The 20,177-nt window shown below is 37.8% G+C and overlaps 1 protein-coding gene across 1 annotated transcript in view; it reads right to left on the reverse strand.

Annotated features, from left to right (window-relative positions):
* Positions 1 to 19,868, reverse strand: part of PHF20L1 (PHD finger protein 20-like 1) — a gene marked incomplete at its 5' end in the record, with an annotated part of 29,521 nt that extends 9,653 nt beyond the window's left edge. Inside the window, 8 exons of the mRNA XM_008941691.1 lie at positions 410 to 591; positions 976 to 1,140; positions 4,149 to 4,253; positions 5,535 to 5,591; positions 13,232 to 13,438; positions 13,631 to 13,816; positions 15,852 to 16,104; positions 19,786 to 19,868. Coding sequence (XP_008939939.1) covers positions 410 to 591; positions 976 to 1,140; positions 4,149 to 4,253; positions 5,535 to 5,591; positions 13,232 to 13,438; positions 13,631 to 13,816; positions 15,852 to 16,104; positions 19,786 to 19,868 — 1,238 coding nt within the window. The remainder of the gene's footprint in view (positions 1 to 409; positions 592 to 975; positions 1,141 to 4,148; positions 4,254 to 5,534; positions 5,592 to 13,231; positions 13,439 to 13,630; positions 13,817 to 15,851; positions 16,105 to 19,785) is intronic.
* Positions 19,869 to 20,177: the final 309 nt, after the last annotated feature.

A 20,177-nucleotide genomic window follows, 5' to 3' on the forward strand; every position in this document is an offset into this window, starting at 1 on the left:
AGCTGAGGTACATCTACAATGAGCAGAGTGGTTCCTACAATTGGTATTGCAAAGCACAAGGGCCAGGCCAGAAGGGCTGGTGTAACTGGGATGGTCTGGGGACAGAAGAGATGATTTCTGTGTGGGAAAGGATACTTCATTTCAAATTTACCAACTGGCTATAAAGAAAAAGTTTATCTTTCCTTACAAACCTGTTCTACATATCAAGCTGTTAGAGAAACCCCATCCCAGAGTAATAGTTCTGCATATGCCAAATAGTCACAGCAAGTGCAGAACGTAGAACTATTTTGTTATTGCTCACTTCTGTTACAGCTCTCTACAGAACTTTGGTATCCAACACATTCAAAGGGCACCTTGACAAGTAAGACATTCACATGGAAAATTTATTCCTTCTCCCAGATTTCTTTACCTGAATCATAAAGCCATTTTCTTCATCCAGTTCACAAATGCATCTAACAATTTCATTGAGAGCATCATCTTCATCTTGAGACTCTTCAAAGTTAGTTGAATCAAAATCCTGATTGTATTCGTCACCACTAAGTAACAAACTCTCTGTAGAAGAATCATCCAAGAACTCCATATCTGAAAGGTCTAGTAAAAATAAATACATGTGAAATTGTGTGCAGAGACAACAGTTCACAGAAATCTAGAGGGTCTGGGCACTTCAAAATCTTGACCTGCATAGAGGAAAAAAATTGCTCTCAAGCATACTGCTGGCATATTAAATTTCTTGATGAATTCTGCAAAATGCCTTTAAACGATCTCCTGAGAAGCAGAATAGTGACACTTAACCAAAGCCAGTACAAAGCAGAACAGCTTGAGGAGTGCAAGCATTTTGATTCAAATAGATGAAGTATAAATTAGTCACCATATTTACAGCTACAGGCCCATACACAATCCAAATTATTTCCTTTAAAATTATCTTTCTTAAAGAATTAAGCCTATAAACTGAAAGCTGCTGTTTAGCCAACCTACTTTCTCCACTAAGGTCAACAGACAAGATAGCTCTTGGATACTGGTATGATGTGTTCTTCTCTGAGAACATGCTGCGCAAAGTCAGAGAGCTCCCCGAGGAGCGGGTGAGTGGAGAGGAGCATCTGTCCAGGAATTCAACAGAACTATCTTCATAATCTGAATAATCTGAAAAGTTAAAAGAAAATAAGTCCCTGTTACAGAAATAATGAAAAGTTCATGACAAATAAAAAACCCCAAACATTTAAGTGTACTTCAACATCCTGCTCAGAAGTAAAGAGTATCAACTCTGAGGTATTAGGATGATGAAGCTATAGATATGAAATGGTAAAAGCTCTTCAAAACATTTCAGGAAAAAAAGATTCCATTAAGAAACATAATGAAGTTAATAACCAAGAGGAGCATTACCCATTTAATTCCTCCTTCCCCCATCTCTGAATGTACAGAGCAATTTTTCCTAGAGCATTAGACAGTCCTCCCACAATTCGTCCTGTACCATCTGCTAGCCTTACAGATGCTGCTGGTCGCTCTCTCTTTTTGCCTTAGGCCTGTTTGTAGCACCCCCAGCATTGCTACCTAGAAATAACTGCAGATGGTCCTCTCCAGTGAAGTGATACAAGCTTGTCTGCACAGGAGCACAGGGAGCCCAAAGAAAACCCTCCTGGGATGCTCCCGGGCCCATCCCAGGAGCCATCAGCCATCGATAGGCCAATAGCTCCTGGAATGGGCTTGGGAGCACCCCAGTAGGATGTGCACAAGCCCAGAGAAGCACGATAAACATGCAAACAACACACACACTTTGTCCAGGCAGCTCCCAGGGCTGTCCCAGCAGCACCATCACCCCCACTGTCCAGCCATGAAACCCATCATGATGCGTTACCCAGAGCAGCTCTTTGGATCACCTTGTGAACTAAGGGGAGGCTGCAGCTCAGGGGAGGGACACACTACAGGATGTAAGGGAAGATCATTCTGGGATTGCACAAAACTTACTGTGGAATGTTTAGGGAGGGAGCCAAGAGGTGGTGGAGTCTCTCTCCTTGGAGATACTGAAAAGCCGTCCGGACATAGTCTAGAACTGGCTCTAGGTGGCCCTGCTTGGGCAGGGGGGTTGGACTGGAGGACCTCCAGAGGTCCCTTCCAGCCTCAGCTATTCTGTGACTATTGTTAAACACCATTTCTAACTCCAACCCAGGTGAGAGGCTCTCTGTTCAGAACACAGGTGTGTATACAGGGGTCTGAGGGTGAGCAAATGGAATCAGATCATTGGCAAAGGTTCCATGTGGTGGGCCAGCACCTGAAGAGACTGGAGTGACTGAAGTGTCAGCCACTTTTGAGAGATCTCTGGTCTCAGAAGCCCGTAAGTTTGTGCTGCAGCAGCTGGAGATAGTGCTAGTGTCTGTTAGCAGAGACCAAGCTGGACCAGCTGGTGAGCAGGTGAAGTGGCCTGGGAGCAGGGGGTGAGTACTCTGCCAGGACCAGCTCTGGGTGAGAGCCACAGGCACTACAGGAGTTTGCAGAGACCTGGCCAAGTCCAAGAGTGTGTGACAGCACACATGTGAGGGCGATGGTCTGTGCTTCAGTGGGGCTGCGGCCCCCGGGGTCAGATCTCTAGTTCCCACCAGCTGGAAAGACTGGGATCCAGAGGCAGCTACTGGGCAGGCAGTGGCAGTGTCTGGAGAGATCCATGCTGTGCATATATGCATGTGTATAGTCCCCTTGTGCACCCCCCACCCTGCTCAGCCAGGCTGGGGAGCAGGGTGAGGCTGTCAGAGCACACACAAGCACAGGCAGCACAGGGTGCTGGTGCCTACTGCCAGTACAGCTGTACTGATGTTTATGTTGATACCAGTGGCAGGTATTTTCCTTCAACACACACTATTTGCAACAGTCTGAAGGAAAACATCTGCAAGCCTGTCCTTAATCACAGTGACTGGGGTAGAGTGTCACAGGTAAGCCATAAAATCACAAATCACAGGATGGTTTGGGTTGGAAGGGACCTTAATGATCATCTAGTTCCAACCTCCCTGCCGTGGACAGGGAAATCTTCCACTAGACCAGGTTGCTTGAAGCTGCATCCAACCTGGCCTTGAACACTTCCAGAGAGGGGGCACCCACAGCTCCTCTGGGCAACCAGTCTTTGGAAAGAAGAGGAGACAGAACGAGTCTAAATTTGCCCATTCTGTTTGTTTTTTTTTTTTTTTTTGCCATAATGCTGCAACTAAGACTGCACTGGATGCCAAAAAAAGGCAAATCAAGGAACTTGTAATGTCATTTTGTGGGAGATTAAAAGAACAAAAGGGTGTTGAAAAGAGGAAGAAACAGTAAAACTGTACCAGTCAGCAGGATACTTATCTTTCTATTAAAAAAAAAAACCACCAAAAAAACAAAACAACAACAAAACATTGTCCAGTTTTTCCACAGAAATCACACCAAGGGGAGTCACAGAACATATGGTGCTAAAACTTTAAACCACACTCTTACAGAAGTACTTATCAAACAACGAGAAAATAAAAACACAGTGATTTGAAAGGGGTTTTTTTTGTTTGTTTTGTATAAATAAAAGCACAAGGTATCTACAGCCTCATATCTAAAGACTAAATTAATTTTGTCCCTCTAGGGAGCAGAAATAACAGGGGAAAAAAAATATAAGCGTTATGATCAAAGAATAAGAATAGGGAATTGAGATGTAGACAAATGGAATCACCACTTGTGAAGACAACAGACAAGGCTGTTGCAACAGAGGCAGCAGCCTCAGGTGTTAAGGATTAACTGTTAAGGAGGGGCTGCATTTTTTACAGTAAACCACTGAAATTTAGCAGAAGAATAGATACTAGGATAATTTTTAATGTGAAAGTAAAACAGGTAAGACGTGTATACACAGCTTCAGATGAAGAATTTGAAGAGATGAGAAGAGTGGCATAACTTTTGAAGGACAAAAAATCATCTATGAAATGTCTATGACTATCATATAGAAATAGGCTATAAGCACAAAAATTAGGTCATAGACCTAAGTGTTCTTTCAATATACCAAAGTCTCCTTTCAACATTTAAGGCCAAAATGTATTGTTCAAAATTTCTAAAATTTGGCATTCCTATTGTTTAGCAACAACTTTTAGTATCTAATGCCAGAAATACACTGATTGGTTTTGCTTATTAAAAAAAATAAATTAATTTACCATGCTGTTTGGATTTCTTCTTTTTTTTCTTCTTCTTTTTCTGTTTTGATTTATGATCCTTCTCCTTCTTCTCTTTTTTTTCCTTTTCCTTTTCTTTCTTTTTACCTGAAATAAAATTTAAATATTTTGAAATAGCATTAACATTCCAAATTACTTCCTTCATTTGGCCTAACCTTAACATGACATCCAAAAATCATGTATTCCAGTTGCCTAGTCAGATCAAAATGGTTCAGTTCATTTACTTGACATCTTGGGCATGTCATATTAATTTCTGGTTCAAAGGAATCTCTCAACATACGACATTTTACCATTTTAAGTATTTCCAAATTAGATATCACAGCAGAAGATACAGCAAAGCACACCAAATAATTGACATTTAAGGATCTTACAGCATCTATTTTACTTGCAGTTTGTAACAAAAAGGTTTAGGCAAAAGAAGAAGCTTTCAAAAGTGAAAAATTCAAAAAAAGATAACACCATCTTAAAAATGTGTATTAGCCCTACAGAAAGTCATCGGAAGGAAATTTCAGTATCACAAAACTGCTGATGCTGTCAGCACTTTCTACTACACAGCAACATTCTCGTAGAAAACTGATTCTGACTAAAATTTATGACATTTTTTACACCGTAGTTCACTTCTGATCACTGTCGGTACATGCATGAGGACAAGTACTTTGTCTCAGAATAATTCTATTTATCTTATTAATTCTCCCCAGACAAAATACATCCCACAACATTTTCACTCCGTAATAATTTTCTAAGTAATGAGCAGTGAGGTAAATAAGGAGGAAATTGACTTGTTACAGAAAATAAATCCTTTTAAGTCAGTATTTAAGGATTGTTTCCTGCACACAAAATGGAGTTTTATCACCTTCCTGGGGAACACAGAAACAGAATTTTACCTCCTGGAAAAACAAGGCAGAATCACTTATGAATTCTTGTCTACCTCTACTGGATTTTTTTTGTTTTTAAATAAGGGCTAAAACCAAAGCCTTCTTCATTTATACTTTCTTTCAACAATTTCCAAATGTTTTGCTAGTAACAGTTAACAGTTTTCTCCTACTCCCTTCAAATCAGTCCATACAAAGAAATAAAGACAGTAGCACCAATTCCACCAAAACAAGTTGGTTTTTTTTTTTTCTCACATATCTCACAGGCACATTTGGATCCTTCCAAATCCTTGCTATGGGCACTTCCCTTTTCTCTTATAAAAGCATTCCTCTACTATAAACTTGTCACATATATAAAACCTGATTTTAAGACCTAAACAAACAAAAGTACAGCTAGGTCCAGGAAATATTTTATGCTTTTACATTTGCTCTTCAGAGACATCATGAATTAGAGAATTTTTTCATTTTTCCTAAAAAATTGTTGCTCAGCACATACCATATGTAGAAGAACTTTTCTCTTCCAGTTTTCCTTTTCTTTCCATCCTCATTGCACCTGCAAATTCAAGAAGAATATATGACATAAGTGCAATATCTGGCTGATGACCCACTTTCTTGTACAAGTCATTAGACCACAAAAAAAGTCCTAATGGTACATAAGAAGAAACACACAAACAAGAACATTATTTTTACTGTCACTTTATGATTATTTTTATTGTCTAAAGCACTGGAAACAAAAAGTATTGTAGTTTACCAATTTCTGAATGCTTGTCCTTCTCAATCACGTTCTTTAATATTTTCTCCTTCAGACTCTCAACACATTTCTCCTTTATGGGCACAGAGCACTGTAGCTCTGTCCCTTCAGAGCTCACTGATGTGGAAGACCTCTTTTTTTTACTATTCCCTTTGGGCAACTTTAGACTATCGGTTAAAGGCATTTCCAGATGCAAGGCATGTACATGGGACGAGGGTGCTGAAAACAAGAAGACAGATTTACTAGGCATTCTGCAAGGCTTGCAGCCTGATCGCTGGCTGGGTCAGATCACTGAAATGTCAACTACTGGCAATAATGTCATCACACTTAACATCTCATTACTCCAGATGAATGCCCAGATCTTAGTCTCACATACAATACATGCCACAGAAGGTTTCTTGGTCTGGTTTGGAATTTGCACTTGCTTTTACACTACTTGTTACTGTTTGAAGTGCATTTTTGCTGCTACTTTTAAGCCTTTTTGTTTCCTTTTTATTTGACTGTAACAGAAACCCCCATCAACAGTAAGGGTTAAAGGTGCTGACATTGTCAGTATCTTTCAGTTAACGTTCCATTATGTGAACAGAGAAAGTAAGCTGATACAACATTTTTAGTGCTATATATAAAATTCACACTTCTGGTTATTGCACATTTCATTGATTTTAATACTATTTCAGTTATTTACTGTCTTTCATGTACGTATTTAATTCACATTTGAACTACATGCAAAATACTGTGATAATCTGTTAGAATTCAGCATCATACACTGACAATTTTTATCTTGCACTATTCACAAAAACTTATTCACTGAAATATTTAAGTTTTTAATCTGTATCTGAACCAAAATAGGAAATAACATGGTAAAGCAAAACTCAATTTTCATTGCTAATATTGATAAAAAAAATCAAACAGGACAATGGAATTTTCAAATAAACTAGAATAAAAGTTATTTATAAAGAAAATTGAAGTAATTGAAAACTCTCTCTATACTGTATTCATCAGTATTCTGAGCACTTTACGTATGATTTAAGTTTAATTAGGGAAGCCTAATCTTCATGAGACCATGGAGGACACCTCAGGATCATGCTGAGGACACACTGTACAAAAAAGCAGCTCTGCAAAATCGTGAGGGTTTCAGGTTTTTCAGTGCCAGCTTTAAACACGTGGAGGCATCAGTCACCTTTGCTGTCTTTCAACATGAGCCAAATTAAAGTATCAGCACGTAAAAAACACTTTAACCCACAAGTGCTGAACAAAAAGAAAAAAGTCCAGAGAAATACCTGCTAGTGGTCAAGATATTAGGCAAAACAACATATGAAGCTGATCTGGAATGGGTTCTTTGAGCTTCCTCCCTCCCCTGCCTTTTTTTTTTTTTTAATATTCAGTAGTAGAACAACACAAAACACTTAAATAAGCAGTGTTAAGATAATTTAGTAAGTTCATCAATACTGAAAGAATTCAAGGGAAAAGGCAACACTGTCTCAGGGTTGACTCCATGACGTGTACTTCCAGTCCTGGACAGACCAACCCAAGTCTACTGCAACCAAAAGGTCACAGAGCGAGAAAATCGCGGGGGCATCAAGAGCAGCAGGAAGTGGGACCTCACCTAACAGGCCACACTGCACTTTGGCATGCAGATGTTCCCAGCTGCAGGATGCAAGACCTCACCACACCATGCAGTTTAGCCATCTAACACAAGACAAGCTGCATGACCATGGCTGAGGCTGCCCAAGACTTTCCACTGCCCCAAATCAACCACCTCATCTAAGACCATAATCCCTTCAAGACTGGTCTCCTACTCAAGTTGGTCTGGTACTTCAGCTCTTGCCTTTGTAGTTCAAGCATGTTTAGCTTGCTGGGATACTTATCATCAACACAAAACGCTGTTCAGAGTATTCCTTTCTTGGCTTTACTAATTAACATTTGTCTCTGTTAGAGGACTGAACTGCTTTGCCATCTGTGGAGCAATGAGTGTGTTTTAGCACCTCAGTAAGAGAGAAAAGTGACACTTCTCCACATCACCACGCTATCAACGTCTTGTCTCCTTTCTAAAAAGAGCACAAAAGGGTCACCCAAACGCACATAATTTGTTAGGTCCCTGCCATTTTGCTGAAGGGTTGTTAATTTCTCTTGAGATTGGGTGGAGAAATCTAAGTCTCTACTAGATGAATTAGTATTTAGACTTCATTATTCAGAAGGAATTCCAAGCTCAGACATTCAAACATGCTCCGATATCGATAGCCACAACACAAACTGAGATGTTGAATCTCAGTAATTTTCAACACATGCACATCTGACAAAGTACTCAGCTGGTAACTAAACAATTATTTGAGGGGACATTTATGATAGCCAGAAACCTGCTACAGTCATGCAAATAGCCACCTCAATGACAGAGCCCTGCAGGCTGCCTTTCCACAGTAACTTGAAAAGCGAAATTACTATTACGCCTGCATACACTGCAATGTTATTCTTGGCTTTTGCTTCTATTAATCAGAAATCATTCTAGAGTAAGAATCCTCAATTTTCAAATCCTAAAGTGTTAAAGCTTGCAAAGTCTGATTTTCAGCTGTGCAATTGCTATGCCTTACAAGTAACCACAAAATTAGATGAAGTAGACAATCAGAGTCTGAAGGGCAAGTAACAAATACAGCAAGAAACACATTAGTTAATAAAAAATTTCCTTAATGGATGTATTAGCTTTTTTTAACTGCTACTTTTCATTGCAATTTTATTCCAGTTGAGAAGTCTAGTCAGCCACCTCCTACACAGCAAAGCGTGGGAGGTCTGCAATTCACACTCAGCAGTGAGAAAGATGCTTAGAGCTTAGGCTGGATAAACCACTGATCATGTCATTGTTTTAAGATCAGTTTCATCACCAGAAGACTGATGATTTCAGTTTAAAATCAGATGCAAACCACAGCACTTTTGAGTCCAGTTTATGAGCCATTTCCAGCACTATCTCTCCTGGTCTGGCACAGTGAGTTGACAGCAGCGCAGGCTGTTAGTGGTACTGCTCATTTCAGTTCAGCAAATTAAAACAAACTATGAAGCAATTTGGTTTTCTGAATGATACTCCATTTTTGATGTTTCAACTTTCCTAATACCAGAAATATCATCATCTGCATTACTATACAACTTACATCATAACATGACCAGCATAACTCTTGGTTCTATCAATAACTAATTTTGTGTTTTGAATTTCCAGAGCATAGGATGAATTTTACACCTTAAATGCACTTTAAATACATATTACAGATTAATACCACATCCTCCACAAATGATCTCTTCAGGAAGGATGAAGACATGAAAGGTTCTTGCTTGCCTTTAGCTAACCACAGGAATAATCAGCTGGGAACTTCAGGGCAGAGATCAGAACAGCAAACACTCAAATCAGGGAGTAAACCTGGCTGTCAGCAGATGTCCAGAGTAAAACAGCTCCAACATAACAAGAGCATTAGTTCACTAGAGTCTAGATACCTCTTAAAAGCAGGGGAAACAATAACACTGGCAAGAGTTTATTAAAAAGTGACTGATTTTCTGAAAGTTTTCTATGAGCCACTTCTTTCTGCTGCAGTAAGCTTAACAATAAAATTATGTAAAAGTGCATAATGTTTTTTCTTTTAGCATAAGTGCATATTTCTCCCATATAGTTGACCTAATCTCACCCTACTGGTAAAATCATCCAGACTAAGGTATAAGAGCTAGAGATTATATTGTGTTACCAGTACTACTGTTATACTGTTGTGTTACTAGTAATTCTGTTTTATTAGTAAATGTAATATTTTCCTTTTACCTAAATTTTAAAACCCAAATTGCTTGGTGAAGTTATGTTCACTCAATACATAAGTTTGATACAAATTGTGTACTTAAAACCCAATAAAAATCATCACAAATTTAAAGAAACTTATAACTACAGAAAGATCTGAACTTCATGTAGTCAGAACTGGAAACCTACAGCATTTTGCATGCATTCAGACTGTGAATTTGGAGTCAACGAAAGGCTACACGACAAAAAGGACAGTTATCTCCATTTTAAGCAGTTTGTCAAATAAAAGCAAGGATTCTTGGCTACGTGTGCAGGATCAGATGATCACAAGTATGTCCACGCACCCGTTTAGGCAAAGCAGTACCTCTCTGAGTTCAACAATTAACTAGCACTGTACCAGTGTCTACCAAAGTGCAGAGTGCTTCCATGCAGCCTGTGGGCTGAAGGAATTGATCACAGGCTTTTCTGCTGCCTTTACCAAGTATTACATGCTGTTCACTCTGAATAATGATTCTGAGGAAAATCTACACATTAATACGATGAGTTACCATTTAAGGAGGAATCTACGTGTTAATACTAGGAGTTACCATTTAGGCTTCTGCACTTCAGCACACCTCATCCCTCCCCTCTGAAAAACACCAAGTTAGTATTTTTTTTAATAAGGAAGTCATTAAAATGCATCATTTTCAACAACATAAAATTATTTTTTTCAATTGACACAACTGATAGCCCCCATCTGAAGTCTAAACTTCCAAAGCCACAAATTGCACCTCTGGGCCTAAACCAGTACAGCTCTTTTACAGAGGGTTAGCAATCCTATTAGACTGTTTTACTCTAAATAATCCCTCCATAATTCCTGAAACTATCTACAATTATCAACTTCAATGATTATGAAGGCAGCAGGTTCAACTTAAGCACACTTAGCAAATACCAGAATGTTTTCAAAATTTGGAACACCAGATCTACCCAGAGTAAGCCAATAAAATCTAAACAGCAGAAATATCATAAAAGGACATAGATTTAACATAGTTCTTTCAGATTAAAAAAGCAGATAATTACAGAATAGTCTGGATTTTATACCAGGGCTCTCAAACTGCAATCTATAGAGTCAGTGCAAACACTAAACAATGCAATATATGAAATTATACTTGGGCGGGCAGATGTTCCTGCATAATGCAAAGGAACTTCTCAATTTCAAACACTGATAGAAATAAGAAAAGAAAGCTTTGGGCACTTCTCCCTTATATATTAGCTTGCCACTGTTTAAACAGGTTCATCAGAAAAGGAAATGTAGTGATGAACAGTATGGATTCTACTGATTCTGCTGAAGCATAAAAGAATTTGGTATAATTACATGTGATTAAGTAGCATGATTTGGGAACCTGTGCTGTTTCGAAAGTAAAAAGATGCCTTCTAAAGCAGAGAACACAATAAAAGCTATTCAGCTGTTTACATTAACTCCAGAGGTTTCAAATCTGAACTTAAAAGCTACATTTTTTTTCTAAGAATATGAGAAGGATAGGAGACAAACGAGTTTCATCAGAGTTAGTTAAAAGTCTGAGGTGAACCCAGAAGACAAAGGAATTTCAGTTACGGAGTCCCAGCGATACTACTGACAGAGGCAACTATCTCCAAAACCTTCTATGATATCTCAGACTTAAAGATACCAAATTGTTTAGATCAGCCTTTTAGCCCACAAAGCTTATGCTGCTCAAATGGATTCTGGGCTGCATACTTCTGAAAACACGTAACATTTGGACAAAACGTCACTATAAAAGCTCAAGATGGTTCTATTGCATGGAGGAAAAAACTAACACATGAAGATTAGGAACAAAATACAGGTCTGTCTAGAAGGCAAAACCACAGAAGACAAAAAAGTAGCTGGCAAATCAGCTCCTTGAGAGGATATAAAACTTAAAATTATGTAGTTCCAGAACAGCTCCATTAAGCTTTAAATAGGATATGAACTGTGTCTTCCAGCATTGGTTGCAAGTGCTTCCATCTTCCCATTCTGGGATTTATTTCTCACAGTAACACCAGATAATTCTGACAGGGAATGGTTTCCCATGACACAAAGTGTGTGGACACCTCAAGCATCTTTGAGTCATAAAGGTGGCTGTAAGTGAAACATTCTTGTAGTTAGACTCAGCTGTGGCCAAGACCAAACTCAACAAATAAACTGTCACAAGGGTACTCGTGGACGCTGGGTTTAGAACCAGGTCACTCAGACTCCAAACCAGTCCCATGGCAGGAGTGGGCAACAAAAATACCCGCCAGCATTACCAACTACACACTAAATGACCCAGAAAATACATCAGAAAAGACAGAAGTTAAATTCCCAGTAACTGAAATGAGGTCTAACAAAAAAGAAACAGATGGTCGTTGGAAGCTGTTGGTTTCTTTTATGATCTTGTTCAATGAGTGGGCAAATAGACAACTCCCAAAAGCACTTTTCTTAGTGGCAGAAGATGTGAGATAAAAGGACTCTTACAGAAGCAGTTTTCCCAGGAATTTGTGATTCTACCTCTATGCCATGTATCAAAGTGAAATGAAGACTGTCATATGATTTCACTCAAGAAATTAGGTATATTTTTAAAGCTTTAAGTGGCAGCTCATTAAAAATTCCCATAGCCCTTATTTTGACAAATTAGTTTAAGATATTAATAGATTTCTTTTTCTGAGCAAGAAAGGATAATTACAGTCATCTATTTTAACCTACACATTATTGATCCAAGAATCCTACCCAGCTTTTGCTACATCAGGTTAAATGGCTGTGCTACAACTTGATGAAGCAATTGCCTTTCACTGTTGGTGAGAGTATGTGTGGGCAGACATCCAAGAAGGGGCTGTGCATACTAAACAAAATGCTTCACTGACCTACTGAACACTGCAGCTAGAAAAAAAAAACAAAAAAGGCTTGAGAGAATGCCTTCTTGGAAGTCAGTTAAAAATGGTATGATACTGACCCACATATAAGCCTTATTCATGAAAAAAGCTATATGGACACCTAACATACTGGATAAAAACATGCCACTTTTAGGGTCTGCAAATAACTACGTAAATCCTTCCCCAAATCTCCATGCCTCTATCCAAGTGACTCAAACCACAGTAGCCAATAGTAGCAACCTATTACAAAGTGAGAGGCAGCACAGAGCTCCAGTGTTGGGCTCTATGCTAACTCTGTGACGGTGAACCAAGCCCATGTAAGTTTTAGAGGATTTTTCAGAAGTATTGTCAAGTAACAGCTGTAGCAAGCAAAGGACAAAATTTCCACTGCAAACAGAACCAAAGGTAAGAAGAATGCAGATTGTCTCAAGTTTTAAAGCTGAAGCCATAAGATCAGTGAGTACATTTAGATTTAGTATATATTAGTATGTTAGTAAACAACAATGATTTTTACAAGTTTCAATATAGAATATTTTTGAAAGAAATACTGCTTGTTACGTTCCATGTTCTCAGATCCTTCTTCAAGTGTATTAGGAAAAAAATGCTAATGCAGCTCAAAGCCAGTGGAAGACAGACTATGCAGATGGAGGGACCTCAGAAAGAGTGGCAGGTTTGTGAGTGTGCAGGAAGAAGAAAAAAAATAGTATCCCCTCTTTCTGTGTGATTGAATACATACACGTTTTTACTCTACAACTATAAACCTAAGTGGTTGTATGCTGAATCTCTTTACCTGACGCTGTCGTAGCTATTCTTCCATCAGTTACTGCTTTGGAAGAAAGATATGTAATCATCTGAACATCTTCCTTGTCTTTACTGGGATACTCATTACGGAAAGTGGATTCTGTGGATAATGGTGCTGAAACCTCCGAGCTACGGCTTAAATCAAGAGGGAGACACGGTCCACGCTTCTCAAGTGACATATGAGTAACATCAGGTACTACACAAAAGAAAAAATGTAATGTTAAAAAAGATACATATGTCCAAGAAACAACAGTCTGGATTGCAGAGTTACATAGCATAGGAAGAGCATAAAGCTATAGCTACAATAAGTCAAAATATCCCATGAAAGGTCTCATTTTTATGATTCAATTTCTCTTGGTCAGTTCTTTATTAGATTAAGATACATTACCCTCCAGTTTTGATGACTGTTGGTTTTGACCACTGATGGAGAACACTTTTCCATCAGTAACTGAAGAGGGAGAAGAAACTTTTTCTACAGAATCATCAGGCAAGGAGCAAGTGGCTAAACGCTGTGATCTTCTTCTCCGTTGGCTATGTTTGTAGGATCTAGGGGAACTCACTGGCTGAGATGGACCTAAAAAGAGATCTTTCAATGTTCATGAAGCAAAGAGATATACCATAATCTTACCGCAGTATTTGAGATCTAAAGATGGGGAGTGCTTTAAATAGCTCATTTGCAAATCTGGTAATCACAGTGGAATTGGTAAAAGTAATTAAAAACTGTGAGTACCAGAAGCAAAAAACAAGTTATGCTCAAGATACGATTCTGCTTTCAGCTTATTATACACTAGGGCATCTGCTTCCCCACTGATAAAGGCTGCTGTTTTAGCAAACAGTGCACTTACAATAAGCAACCCCCCCATATAACCCATGAGAGTATGCTACTTAGAAGGGGGCACCAGATTTTAACAGTAAACAGAACAAATGATCACAGTTAAAGATCTAAAAAGTCACGGACAGTGGTAACATACAACTTGGAAAAAAAATAATCAAAAGCACTGGTTAATTTTCTATCCCATCTCCCATCTTCTGCTAACCTGATATCAATTCTCCAACTGTATTTCAAATGCACACTGTCAATGCATGCCACAGTAAGAAGGCTCAAAAATCTCAGACTTTAAAAACAAAAATGAGGGGAGGATTGATATAGGTTAATATGGGCCTGATTCATTAAAAACAGAAAACCCACACTCCCCTAATACCTCTCCAATTTTGCCCAGTTTCACAAGCTTTGCCTTAGAAAAACATTTAAGTCATTATTAGACTGTAATATGTCTCCTTATGCAGTTTTTAGAGTCAAAGACAGATTTAAAAATAAAGACACAGCAAAATTAAATTTCCATTTGAGGTGCTGAAGATTCAGAAACCAAAGATTACAAGACAGCACTAACAAAACCTAAGCTATTAAGCAACATTTTTTAAAATTAGCTAGTTTAAAAAATATTGCTACAGAGACGTCTAACTTGACCCAAAATACAAGCATGCTCAAGGAAAGCTACTTACCATTATTTTAGGGGTGGGGAGGGAAGGCATATTACAATGAGACCATTACTATTGGGATCACTACTACTTGTTGGGACAGAACACAATTTATACCCATGTGTCCTGAATACATAAAGATGGCTGAATTTGCACCCCTCCATCTCCAAATCATTTAAGGTGATCAGTGAAAAAACTTTAAAAAGAAACTGATCTCCTAAGGGAAACTATCAAACCAAGGCTAAGGGGAACAGACGATGCAGTTTTAGTCTTCCATCCTCAATCACTATTCTAAATGTGAAACACAAATGTAGCTTTTCATTTACTGGAACCCACATTTATTTTAACTCTTGGCCTGATTGTTAAGTGTTCTTCAGGCAACAAAGCAACTGACCCTAAGCAACACTAAAAGCCTCATGTAATATTAAAAAAAAAAACAAACCTACAGAAATATTGAACATTCACAAAAAATAGCCTGCTCAGGGATGCTGCATAAACCCTTCCCTGTTCTTCTGATAATCATTACTTTGATACTTTGCAAATCAGTTACACGTTAAGAATCTGAACATCTATGGCATTTTTTTGAGACATCAATCCAATTTTTTTATATTTCCCCACCGCGGATCTTGAACCCTTCTTCTCTTCCACACCATGTTTGAAGGAAATACCACCTAAGGTGGAGAATGCCCCGGCCAGCAGGGACAGGACATGGGCCTGCTGAAGGCGGAATTTCTCAGAGAAGGAAAGGTCCACAACCAAGGTGTACGTCTTTTCTTTTTAATGAATCAGGCCCCTTCAGAAGAGAGGTTTGATCTTTTTTTCCCTGTATCACTGTTAATACTAAAGTGGAGATTTAATTTAAGCTGGAGGGAAAGCCAACCATTAAAAGCCACGACTCTATAAATAGAAACTTACTATTTAAATGTATTATTTCTGGTAGAGTAATTCATAAGCCTTACTAAATTATTTGACTTTTAAAATACTGAGCTACCCCTAATTCTCCCACTTGGACATTTTATTTAAAGCAGATTAATTTTTAAAAGCAATAGCCATTTACAACCAAAAGAAAAATTTTTGTATATCTCTTATATAAGTAATTCCAGTATTTTTTTTAAAATGTCTGTGCTCACTAGTTTTATTTATCACAGAAGAAGGAAGCTGAGAGACCAGCGTCAAATCCTCGACTTGTATTAATTCTGGGGAAAGTGGTGATTTAGGGGGCTTTATACAGCCAGAAGAATCTCCAGATTCTTGTTTGCATTTCTTGCTGCGAGCCTTTCCTGAAGACAAAGTTGAGGATAACAGTGCAGGTTTCTGAATGTTGGCAGAACTGCTAATATCAGCTTCATTTTTTTTCTGACTTTGTGGTTTAGGTGAAATCTCCTGAATAAATAATAAAAAATTGATACTTTTATTTCAGTTTCTTCGCTGTAGTTCTTGTATTCTATTTTGATCTTTTTAAAAGCAACTTTAGTATTCAAAACACATTTTAAAGCAACATTTTCAGTACAAATGAAAACTACTTAAAATGCATCACATCAAACTTTTTTTAAAGGAGCACTATCAATTATTTTCAGTATTCAGAACACTCATTTCTTACTATTTGAAATACCTGCAAAAAGCCTGAAAACAAAGTATTTTTCCTCTACTGCTATTTCAAAATTAACCAGGTCTTTTTTGTTTGTCTCTTTCATCCTCAACAGATCAGAACCGTCTGTCTTAAGAGTATAACTTGGAGAACACTTGTTACAAGCTAGAATACACACACTCGTGTACAGTCACAAAATCATGGAATATCTGAAGTTGGAAAGGACACTCCTTGAACTCTGACAGGCTTTTGCACTGCTATGAGCAAGTAATCCCTGTTCAGAGGACTGCAGTTATAAAAAGGGTTGCCAAGATTTTCCCTTCACAATCATTTTTTTTTTTTCCTGTGGTCAGGGAAAAGTTCCTCAGGAAAACTTTAGTATCAATTTCACTCTTAGAAAATAACCTGAAAAACTTGATAATGCTCCTTTAAGGAATGTCTGAAAACAATAAAAGGTTTCCAAATACTGTATACACTCTCACACAACCCTTTTCAGTGCTGGGAGTCTGGATTTCACCACGTTATATGTTTGTGCAAACACATGAAGAAATCTCAACTTCTAGCACCACAGGGTTAAATAGATTGCTAACTGTTGGGGAAAAATGAGCAGATAAAGAGTTAAAACATTTTTAAAAAAAGAAAAAATAAGGTATAATGCAGCTTTCCAATTTCATCAATTTTCATCCTTCTTAACACACATACTGAAGTATTATTTTTAGACAATCAGCATGCATTGACAGACATTAGCATTTGAGATTTTTTAACTGCAAGGAAGTTCTTCCTACTTTACTGAATAAACTGTGCATGTGTTACCATTTGCCCAATCACAGCAAACTGAAATATCTGAATATGATTTCTTAAGCCTGTCCCCTTTCTTGTCCCAGTTACATCAAAGCATAGTACCATCTAATAAAACCATAACTAGCAAAGTAGAAAGATATTTCTAGAATGTAAAGCACCACTTTATCCAAAGAAAAACCATCACATCTCTGATGATTTGAGGTTATTATTGGATTTTGTTATAAATTGTAATATGATTTTCCACTGGAACTTTTCATGTTCCAATGGAGAAAAGGAAAAAAAAAAGGCAGGAAAAAAACCCCATAAGTGCACATTCTGTGTTTGTCAAAGGGCACCTCTGAATGCTACATGAATGGCTTGTTCCAAGTATCATGTAAAGATCCAGTGCTAAACATCCCATTCAGCAAACATCAGTTCTACCTTGAATAATTCAATTACACATGTACTAAGTGCAGTTTATTCATTTAAATAAAATATTCCATGAACTGTAGAATATACCTATGCTGGTTATAAGAGGTATTACCAGAAATTAATTAGAGTCGTAACTTGTAAATAAACAATTTTATTGTTCATCTTCACAGATGTGAAAGACATTACTACAGCATCCATTACTTTCAAATTACAAAGTTATTTAAACAAGATTAAAAAAATTAAATTAATATTTTGATAAGGTGCTTAACCTCATAACAGGACAAATTAACATTAAAAACCTTAATAATTAATTGATTCATCTAATCAGGTCTCGGTCAAAAGGAAATATAACATGACATACCCTAATACAGTTAAATAAGCTACTGTATCTGCAACTAATCCTCTGAGGATTTGGGTTTAAGACGACTGTAAACTAAAAATATATAAATATAAATAAACTTCCATCAACAAAGTCAGTTTTCGGCTACTGGCCTGAACACTTCTACCATGTTCTGCATTACATTATTTAAAAACCTACAAGATATTTTACCCATTCAATTTTATAGCAGTAGCAGACAAAACCTCTAAGGAATGTCAGCTTTGCTATTGGAGAACCTTCTGAGGAGGTTTATAACTCGGCCATTTTAATTAGAATTTGGGCAGAAACTTTGTGAAAAAAGCTTTAAGCTCAAACATTTTCCTCCCCGGAGTTAATCATTTAATCATTTGCGAGGTTTCTGGTTTCAGTTAAAAAGAGAAGGAATAGGACAATTTGGGTTTTTAGATGCCTCTTTAAAGGAGCTTAACTGGCATTTCCAAAAATGAGGTTTTTCAGACCATTAGCATGTAAACAATGACAGAGACATCTTTTTTTTTTTTTTCTATCTCATCAATAAAACAGAAACAGCCGAGTTACTAAGTCTAAGAAGTAACAAAAAGTTTTTAGTAAATATGCACTGCAGTTTATACTGTTGCATACACAGTCTATGTAAACCACAAAGTCCCATTTACCATAATGGGATTCTGCATGGCAAGATTTACATTGTAATGATTCTTCCCAAAACAACATGCTGTAAGCCATTTCACAGTTTTTTGCACATTGAAAATATCACACACAGTAGCAAGAAAAATCATAGCATCTTTAATATGCAAAAAATTTGAGAAATGGGATGTCATGTCAATACATTGTAAACCTTTCTGCAAAGTACTGGCCAATGCATTGACAGCGCGGTGGCTCAGCCGTTACAGTGACAGCACCAGGAACAGAAAATCACCTCCCACTGACAGCTCGCATCCCCGGCGGCGTCAATGGAACCACCCCAGCAATGCAATCCTCTAGCCGCTGCCGGGAACCAGTACAACCAAAATACCAAATCAAGTTGGGGGCAGGGGCTGTTCACAGAGTGTGCCTGGGCTTAAGAACAGAAGCGTTTTAAGGATTGCTGGCAGCAAGGCTTTTTTTGCTCAAATGCTGCTGTTAAAGAAGAATGAAAACGAATACAAAAAAGCTGTATTAAAACTACATTAAGGCTCTGATTTAAATTATTGGAAAATGAAGATGTCCTGATTCAAGACTACTGTTCATCTTTAGCTTGCTTTACCATGCTTAGGCATTCAGCCCTTTTAATATGCAGGATAATGCTAACTCGGGAGCCAAGCAGTGCCTGAACACAATGGAGCAAACCAAAGACAAACCAGCAGCCTTCCGGCCCTGCAAATATGCAAGTGTAAAAATCAGACCCTTAATATTATTTAAAAGTTTCTTTTTTGTATTTATTAAAACACACACCCTTGCAAAATGTATGGCTCATCGAGCAGTTCATAAAACACATACAAGCCTACAACACCAAATTATTACAATAGAAAAACTTCTTTTAAAAGAAGTTCTACGTGATGTCAAAAACCCTGTTTCAAACACAAATGAAATTTGTGTAAGGGCCTTTTCCTAAGCCAGTCATGGCCATGATTCCAGCTAGAAAACCGGACACCTTGGGACACTGGTCTCCTCACATTTGTTGCACGGAGACTTCATTTTCCTTTGTTTTCTGTTAGTTTTCTAACACAAAAGCTCATTACTGAAATTCAAGTCAACACTGTTTAGAAACAATTCCATACTTCTAGCTCTGCCAGAAATGTAAACATAAGATCAATTTTCAGTTCCCTGTTATATCTGAAGGGGCAAATTTTAATGTTGTAGGTACTACATCTCCATGGCACACTCCAGTGGGAACCTTGCAAAAGAATCAAACTCTACCATTTCATACCTGCTCCAGGACTGGAGCTGCTTCTTTGTTGCCTTCCTTTTTTTCAGCACCATCTGCAACAACAGCTTTGGATGCCAGTAAACCTTGGGAGAAAAGTTGCAGAGATTTTTAGTTAAAAGCAGCTTGCAACAGGAATTTGTGGAAAAAAAGCAGAGCAGCAAGACAAGAAATATGAACAGCTTATATCTACAACGTAATTCTCTCTGGAACAGCTCCACACAGCTGAACAGTTCAAATTAGAAGAAACAAAAAGTTAAAGGCCATTCCCATGATGGTGTCCTTTCACAAGAAGTACTTCTCTGGAATTTCCATTGATGAACAAGATGAAAATCAAATAATCAATTCTAAAATAATGCCCTATCGCCTTTCTAAAGCCCCTGCAGTTGGGCTTT

This window comes from Merops nubicus, unplaced genomic scaffold, assembly GCF_000691845.1.
Source record: "Merops nubicus isolate BGI_N331 unplaced genomic scaffold, ASM69184v1 scaffold8996, whole genome shotgun sequence".
Lineage (NCBI taxonomy): Eukaryota > Metazoa > Chordata > Aves > Coraciiformes > Meropidae > Merops > Merops nubicus.